General features: G+C 42.4%; 1 protein-coding gene across 1 annotated transcript in view; it reads right to left on the bottom strand.

The window, feature by feature from the left end:
* Window positions 1–3,527: 3,527 nt before the first annotated feature.
* The window catches only part of PGM5 (phosphoglucomutase 5), a 60,867-nt gene continuing 55,459 nt past the window's right edge, over window positions 3,528–8,935 (bottom strand). Inside the window, exon 11 of the mRNA XM_026041248.1 lies at window positions 3,528–4,893. Coding sequence (XP_025897033.1) covers window positions 4,804–4,893 — 90 coding nt within the window. The 3' untranslated portion in view covers window positions 3,528–4,803. The remainder of the gene's footprint in view (window positions 4,894–8,935) is intronic.

Below are 8,935 nucleotides of genomic sequence, written 5' to 3'. Positions count from 1 at the left end.
TCACCGCAGGTGCCATTGTCACGGCAGATGCCATTGTCACTGCAGGTGTCATTGTCATGGCAGGTGTCATTGTCACAGCTGGCCATGTTGTCACCTACAGGTGTCATTGCCACTGCAGGTGCCATTGTCACGGCAGGTGCCATTGTCACCACAGGTGTCATCGTCACCGCAGGTACCATTGTCACTGCAGGTGCCATTGTCATGGCAGGTACCATTGTCACTGCAGGTGTCATTGTGACCGCAGGTGCCATTGTCACCGCAGGTACCATTGTCACCGCAGGTGTCATTGTCACTGCAGGTCTCATTGTCACGGCAGGTGCCATTGTCATGGCAGGTGCCATTGTCACGGCTGGCCATGTTGTCACCACAGGTACCATTGTCACTGCAGGTGCCATTGTCACCACAGGTCTCATTGTCACGGCAGGTGTCATTGTCACGGCAGGTGTCATTGTCACGGCAGGCCATGTTGTCACCTGCAGGTGCCCTTCCTGAGCACAAAGCTCGGCCTTCGTTGTCCAGAGCTCTGGCAGTGCTACGAAACACTGAAGGACGAGGAATATTTTTGTATCATGAGTTTTTGAAGCTATTTGTTTGTGGTGTTTAGCAGCGGCAGAGCAGGTGTTTTACTGTTGCGTTCACTAACAGATTTTGTATTTAAGGCAAATGCCTTTTGCTTGTTCATGATTGAGGGTAAATGCAATTGAAAATCGCAGTATCAAATACAGCTCCTAAATGCTAACACAACCACCCTGATAATGCCCAAAACCTCTCCAAGGGAACTAGTTGCAGCAGGGAAAACCTCTGTGTCACCCCGCTGAGCTGCCTTTAAACGATCTCAGCATTAAGGTCTTGTTCATGTTAGAAACGCAGGCCAGGGTGGCGGTGGAAATAGCTGTTAAGACCAAGGGTGAGACCATCAAATCATTTTTTCCTTCCAAATATTTGCATCCTCTATGGAAAGGTTATAAACCTTGGTTTGTAGAAGTTGTAAACCTTGGTGTTGTAGGGAAAAAAAAAAAGAAAAGCAGGATAAAATAACCTAGAGCAACCACAGAGAAAGGAAGATAAAGGAAATGAAGAGAGAAGATAAAAAGAGGAGGAGAAGCATATTGCAGCTCGGAGAGCAAGCACCGCAGCAGCCTTCCAGGGATCCCGTGCTCTTGTTTGATGACTTTGGGGCTTTCAGCACGGAAGCAGCATTTTGTGTATTCATCGCTTTTCATGCTGGGTCACATGTGTGAGCGGGACACGGAAAGGCACTTCCTGCTCCCGAGTGTCCCACCTGCACGGACCTCACCCGTAGCCGTCCTTTTGCAAGGTGTGGGATGGCCCCTTTCATCCAGACGGGCCATTCCATAAACACAGAGGCTGCAACACACAGGGGCTTCTCCAGGAGAGAGGGATATGGCAACTGGCCCTTTTTCCAGGTGCTTTTTTGACAATAGCTGAAGGTGCTTGGAAGGGCGTTCTTGGGAATGGGTTTGTGCAGGGAACAAGGCTCTCCCCGAGCTGAAGGACAGGCAGAAGGAGCCACAAGCACCTTCCCCTGCTCTATCCCACGGCCCTTCCTCAGCTCCCGTCCTCTGCAGGTGCTGTGAGCACCAAATGCTCCCAGAAGGGTGAAACTGGGGATCCTGCGTCGTCAGTCCGACCTACGTCAGGAAGCAGCTGAGACGCCGAGTTCTTAAGACAGTTAAAAACTTCAGGTTAAGACCTAAATATTTTACTTTTAAAAAATATTTTACCTGACTTTTTTTTTTTTCTTTTTTTAACTAGATTAATTATTCGGTTATGATGAGCTTAATGGAAAATGGTGTGGGCGATTAGCTCAGAAATGTCAACAATTGTAAAGCAGGGAAAGCTTTCAAATGGTTTGTATTGCTCATACCTCTTAGCATAAATTCGTCTTTGGCATGAATAGTCGTGGAGAGCTTTGGATTAAAGGGAATTTTCTTTTTCCTCAGGGATCTGAACAGATCAAAATAAGGCTTCAGTCAGTGCTGTTGCCTTTCAAATTGTTCTCAGACCCAATGTACTTCTCATCGCGACACAAACTTTCTTACAGAACAGCATTCTTCCCAAAAGAAACTGTCAGTAATATTTACTTAGCTGTGTTGACAGGTGAATTTGCTGATATTTTATGTTTTAGCTCAAGCCACAGAGGCTGAAGAGCTGAAATCAGGAGTGTCTGTGATAAAAAACTCACTTTCATGCTCCACGCCTGGGACTGCTCCGAGCAGCTGGTTGCTTGCACTCACCCTAGCACAACTTCACTCTTGCACTGTTTTCAATTTATTTTGTGTCAGATACTGTGCTTTTGTGAACTTTATGGAGAGTTAACTCAGAACATCCTTTCACATTGCCCCTAGTTTGGGTTCATTCTCCCCAGATTCACCTACTGTTTATTTTGAATGATGAAGGCAGTTAGTGCATTATACAGCCAATAAATAGGTGATACTGGAATATAAAAAATACGGACAGTAGGACATAGCTAAACACAGTAACTTGCTTCATTTCCTTAAAAGTGCACATTATTATATCTTTAACTACGCCACCACCTCCTTACTTGCACGTCCTTGTTCTTTTTCCTAACTCTCGTGTCCATTGCTGTGGTATCACACCAGCATTCCTCCATCTGCTCCTCATTATCATCTCTCTTCAGCTCAATACAGCCATTTATCCTCTACATTCCTACCCTCCCCACCATTTACTGCATTTCCCCTTCATCCTGAGACCTACCCAAGCCCCAGTTTGGCCATTCCTCTGCTAAAACCCTTGATATCTCTATCACTCTTGTTGGTCTCTCGAAATTCATCTTTGTCCTCTCCTTCCCCTCTGCCTCTCCCCATCCTGCGTTCTGGGAATATGCCTTGGTACCACTGGGCACAGAACCCCTGAGTTTTGTGGAACGGGACTGTAAGCACCCGTGTAGCCACAGCTCATGAGTCGTCCCATTGCATCTAGAAAGATACTTCAGATGTTGGCCAACAAAATATGGTGGGAACAGCAAGTCCTACATCGAGTTGCAAATGCAACGCGTGTCATTTTAACCAGGTCTCCACCACACACTGGGTGATCAGATCACTAAGTGATCAAAAGCAGGTTCATCACCAGAGAATTTGTAAGGGGTTTTGCAAATTCCTGCACTGTCCATTTCAGGATGTTCATTCACGCAGGGCAGTAATTTGCATTAGAGGGTTTTAGTGCAGCAGCAGTTTATGCTTGACCTATGTTTGAATGGTCTTAAATTCAAAAGCACATGTCCAAATCATGTGAGAAAACAGAGGCCTTCTTAAAAAAAACTGTATAAAAAGCACTGAACACTCTTTTGACATATAAGAACACTTACTGATAAAGCAGAATACTGTGTGAAAACATCAGTCTCATCTGTTCAGAGTAACTGAAAAGATAATGTAGTTGTATTAAAGGCAGTTTTATTAGGATGCTTAAAAGTGCAGTGTCTCTTGTCAGCAATTACATATTATGACAGAAATACAGCATTCCACTTTATTATGTACTAAATGTCATAGCATTTTTTGACAGAAGTGCTGAAAGAAACGAAAACAATTTCCTTCACTGCAATATTGCCTAAATTGCACTAGAAATTCCACAACTGCAAAGAATCGAAACACACTGCAAAGAAGAGGCCAGCTGCAAAAAGCCACCTTGACAAATGATAAAAGAGGTGACCACACTGTTCCCAAGGAAGCAAAACCGTCAAACAAGTCGCATGCATAAAGTGTTTGTGTTCCTGTTTAGAGCAAAATCCTGTAGCAAGATCCGCAGCATCATTTCACAAGCAGAAAAACACTGTGCTGTCCATGCCCTCCGTGTCCTTCTCAGGTTTATGTTGGCTCATCTCTTCTCACTTTGCACTTCCCAACTTTTTGTTCCATTATTCACTATTACAAAGAATCTAAAGAAGCTGAGTCCAGCTGGCAAGTAATTCATTAGTGTTGATTTTTGTTCTGCCTTTGCTATACGCTAATTTGTGACACGTGAAATGGAGTATTCCAAAGATTTTTAGTAACTTCCACAATCACTCCCTTATGAAAAATCAGTGAATTGCAGTGGCTGGCATAGCAAGCAGCAATACAACCTGCTGATGTGAGGAATATTGCAAACGGCAGCTGAAGTTTTGCACCCAGCACATGGCCAGAAGGACACGTTCAGCTTTATAACCTCCCTTTGGAGAAGAGCCCAAATCAGGAAAATCTAAAGGCACAAGCCACACTGATACGCTTTCAAAGGAAAGGTTAAAAATGAAAAAGGAAGAGGGAGGACCCTTGTCTCTGGGAGCAGGTGCACGCAGCGTGTCCCGTGAGCAGAGAGGCAGTGCTTCGTTCAGGTTAGGAAACGCTCTCCTGCGAAGCCTCGTGCTAGGCTGGACACGCTTCGTGCATGTCCTTGTAAACCAACAAGAAGGTGGCAAGAATCCCCATGAATATTCACCGAAGTGTCTGCATTGCACCCCTCCCCGTGGCTCCCTAGTGGAAAATCCCCACACGTTGACCAGCAGCGTGCAGAGGGCAGCAGCCTGCCCTTCCCGCCACGCTGCGGGCAGCACTTGAGAGCTAGGGCCTTATCTGAAAGGAAGTTATTGCAGCTCTAACACAGAAGTCAATGCACTACTGTCTCCGGAGATCAACGCAACTGAATATGCTCAAAATGATATTGTTCCTCCCACCCTCCCTTTATCCCCAAGAAAAGTTTTGAAAATCACACAAGGCACAAACAGCTAGCAGGGTTCACAAGGTCCCGGCTGTTCTTCTTTTGGGCCTGGTTTCATGACCCTTTGTGCCTTCAGGTGATGACAGTGGGTCCCTTCCGCCCCGTCCTCTCGTGGATCTGAGATATTTTCAGTGCAATGGCTATAAGAGGACTCAGCACAGCCTAAAAAAGAAGAGATGATCAATTATATAAGGAGGGAAAATTAACACACACCTTATACATGTAAATCCCCCTTCAGCTGTAGAATTGGAAAATAGTAACAGCAAATGGTTGAATAAGAATAAGCCTCCCAGTGTTACCTTGTGCATGTTCCATTACCCAAGATGAAAAACAAGTATTAGGCTGAGCATATACATTGTGAAATGTTACACTGAGTTTAATCTAAACTGTGCATAAAGAGAGCTAGTAAAAAATATGATACTGCAGCAACTTGACAGAAATCGCGGTGATCTTGTGAAATCTGCTTATTTCTGCCCAGGTAAGTGCAAGTCCTGAAGATGAGATCTTTTTCCCTTGCAAGCTTCAGGGTCTGAAGAGTTTGTGACAAATACCTTAGCAGAAATCACAACAAGTTGCTTGAGCACCTGAAATTTTGTTAGGTACCATAAAATCCATACTCTCAACTCTCAGGCTACAAACCTTATCGAGTGACCCACATACATGAAACACTGTCTAGATGGGTGAATGCACATAACAACCTTGGTAGTACCCTATGAAGACTGTGTAAAATATATTTTTTTCAAGTGGCAAATAAATTTTATCTCAATTATATATATGATATATAAACTGGAAGAGCTGAGATTTGTGTGGAAACGTTTTTTTTCAGAAAATCATTTGAGTGATTCAGTTGTTTTGACTATCAAACTACTAAGACAACATTTCTGACTTTCAAGATTTTTTTTTTTTTTGCCTTTCTCAAATAAATTACATTCTGCCTTCCTATCAGGTTACATAAAACACAATGAAATCACTATTCTAAAAAACTTAACTTTACAGATATATTATTGTGTCTTGATATAGTCAATATCTTGTATCTGCATCTGCATTTAATGACTGACTGAAGTGTTTGGTCTATCTATACAAATGGCCGGGTGGTTTAATGAAAACAGTGAGCAAACTAACTGCAAATGGAGCAGTGCAATAACACCATTCACTTGGTGATGTGCCATTGGTGTCAAATGAGTTTATGACCTAGCTTAGTTGTGATACTTTGATATGTTGATACTCAAAAAGCTCCATATTTGTAGATATCTATCTAGTTAATAAGAGCTGAAACAGAATGCAAGTCTATTAAAGTCAAGCTGCTTAGTGGAGATTAATGTGTGAAGCATATGAGCATTTTTGGACAAATCATGAAGAAGCAGATTATAAAACGGGCCAGTTTATAAGGTCTGGATCATATCATTCCTTTCTTCCAACATCATGGATTAAGAAGAACTGAAAAAGAGCATCTCAACCCCGTTTGGAATTTTCTTCTCTGTTCAATTTTAAAAAGTAGGAAAAAGTAACAAGCAAACCTACTGAACGGCCTTTACCTGACACTGCTTTCTTAAGCAAGAAAAGCACTTTAAAGCTAAAGCAATCAAACACACAAGACCCTGCCCAATGCCCTAAACAAGAACCAAAATCAAATCAGTCAGTTTTATGCCACAACTGTTTACATAAGTATTTTAGAGGCTTTGCTTTGCCAAATATCATTAAAAATACTCCTGTCTCCTTTTTATACTTCTTATAATCACACTTGTACACACAGAAAGTCCCATCTTTAGTCACATCCCTTCACACTTCATTTTAATTATATTTCTCATTTGGTAGATGTAGAAAAAAAACCCATAATCCCAAAACAGACAACCTCTCTTTTTCACTTTGAAAGATATGTCAGTAAGAGTAGAGCAAAGCAACCAACAATCTCTACAATTATAGAGACTGATAGATAGATATAGGGGCAACTTATATTTGTTCCCTAGTGATCACAATTGGGGATTATTTATACTTTATGATTCTGGAAAGCCTTCTGGATCTTAAAGAGATCTCCAGTTTAAAATATTTTTCAAATGCTTCTTTCTACATAGTAAATTGTTCGGCTTTACCAACAGCATTTCAACTTAAAATGACTATTGCAATCACTCTGTTCATTAGCAATACATTTAACCTTTGGAAACCATTTGGGAGGTACAGCACAAAACTATCTGGGAGGCATTATCTTTTAGATAATATTTAAGAAGGGGACTGCAAATTAGCAAAATCTAAGTTCTAATTGGAATTTTATCTTTGTAAGAACACTAAGAAATTACAGTCTTTAAAGACTGTATTTAATACATGGCAAAGAAGTATCAAAAGCCTTTTGCTTGGGAATACTCTAGGCTGGACCTGTGAGAGGATCATTCCTTTCTTGGTTTGCAGCCTTCTTCCTCTTTGTGGCCTTGCAAGGCAATTCCATCCACCCACCTTCACCTAGCCATGGTCACACACAAGATCCCCCTTCTCCAAGGGGAAACCTGTTTTCCAAAGGCTCAGATCCCCAAGGTTCCTGTCGTGGGTTAAAAGCTGAGGAGGGGGATTAATAACATCCAGACGTCAAGGGGAACCTTGTGAAAAGCCACTAGGCAAAAGCAGTAGTTTCACTTAGGCTACAGCTTGACAATTTTCATCAAAAACAGACTATTCTAGACCAAAATCATAATCTATCCAGACTTGCTTGGAAAACTGATCTCTTAGTCTACATTGAATTTCAATCTTGTTAGGAAAACCAAGTCAAGGTGAGTTTCATGCAGTTTAGACACGGGTGTTTTCCATAGGACTAATGGAGATTAGTCCCTCTTGCTCCTTGCCTTCTGGGATCACAGAGGTGGATAAGGGAAAGCTATCCAACCTAGCCAGCAATTAAAAGAATATTACCCAGGGAGCAGAGATCCAGCTAAACTGGCTGTTATAAAGCTTTTACAGCCCCTGAATCACCGACAATCAGGAAGACTTTTCGGACTCTAATTATTTCAGAAGAGACGTGCAAGCCTGGCTAGAGATTTCTAAGGAAATCTGGCACACTTGAACTTATTCAGGAGAATTCATCTCCCTGGAACAATGGTTAATGCCTCTAAGTTAAAGAGAGATAAACAAGTGGCTTCCTACAGCATGAAGTCCTCCTGGAAGGGCTACAGTTTAATACTTGGACCTCTGTCAAGGCAGTAAATCTGCCAAGTGATTTGCACATTTGCATCTCCCCTTCTTAAATGCTGCCATGAAACCCCGAACTTTATCTCTTCAGCTGCTCCTCTACCAGATTTATTATAAATTATAGATGATTTGTAGTAGTTTTTGCAATTGAATAAGGTAGCATGGGGAATTATTATGTTTGCAGATTGCTTTGAAGTTACCAAGAAATGCTGCCTCTGGGTCATGTTGTCATTGTACAAATTATGGTAAGCCTTGAAGTTTCAGGCACGGGCTGGAAATTCCTTTCTCTTCTAACATTTAACTTCACTCTCAGTCCTGCTTTTCTTTAACCTTTAAGTGTTATACAGAAGGCTGCTTAGAGGCCAAGACAACTCTAAATCCATCAAGAAGGGACACAAAGGAATTGAGAAACAACTCTTTCCCTTCTTACCTCTCCATGCCCTCCAAGCTTTTTCTCTCTTTTTGTTTTCATGCAACTGTTTATAGCTGCTATTATGTTTTCTCAACATGGGCAGCAAAATCAGTATCATACAAACTAAGGGAGAAAAAAACAAAGCGAGTGATTCTTAAACATGTCCTTGTGGCCTTATCTATTATAAGCAGCTTTGGATGTCATGCACTTTAAAAGTCAAACCAGCACACTTGCTCCTATGACAGAAGGCACAAAGAATGGACCAAAACTGGAAAGTGAGATCAGCACTATCCTCACACAGGGCTATGCTTGCTGTCTGGCACCAAACCCATGTCTCCATAAGGGCTTTTGTTGTGAGGGCTACATACAGAGTCCAGGGTGTCTACCTGCTCCATGGATGACCGTGGGATCCTGCATTCCGAAAGAGAAGTTGCTGGTTAAGGTTAACACTCGGTCAGCAATCCTTGAGGAACTGGGCAATGTGGATAACCTGGCTACTTGCAGAACAGCGTAACTGGGTCTCTAACACCACAGCCCTGGACTTCACCTCAGCAAGGAGGTGAACCCTCATGTTTGGGCACAGGGAGCTGACGTCGCTGCACGGTCTGAGCACTAACT

Source organism: Nothoprocta perdicaria, unplaced genomic scaffold (assembly GCF_003342845.1).
Source record: "Nothoprocta perdicaria isolate Ctin4 unplaced genomic scaffold, notPer1 scaffold_280, whole genome shotgun sequence".
Classification (NCBI taxonomy): Eukaryota; Metazoa; Chordata; class Aves; order Tinamiformes; family Tinamidae; genus Nothoprocta; species Nothoprocta perdicaria.
This window is presented reverse-complemented; position numbering and strand designations above follow the sequence as displayed.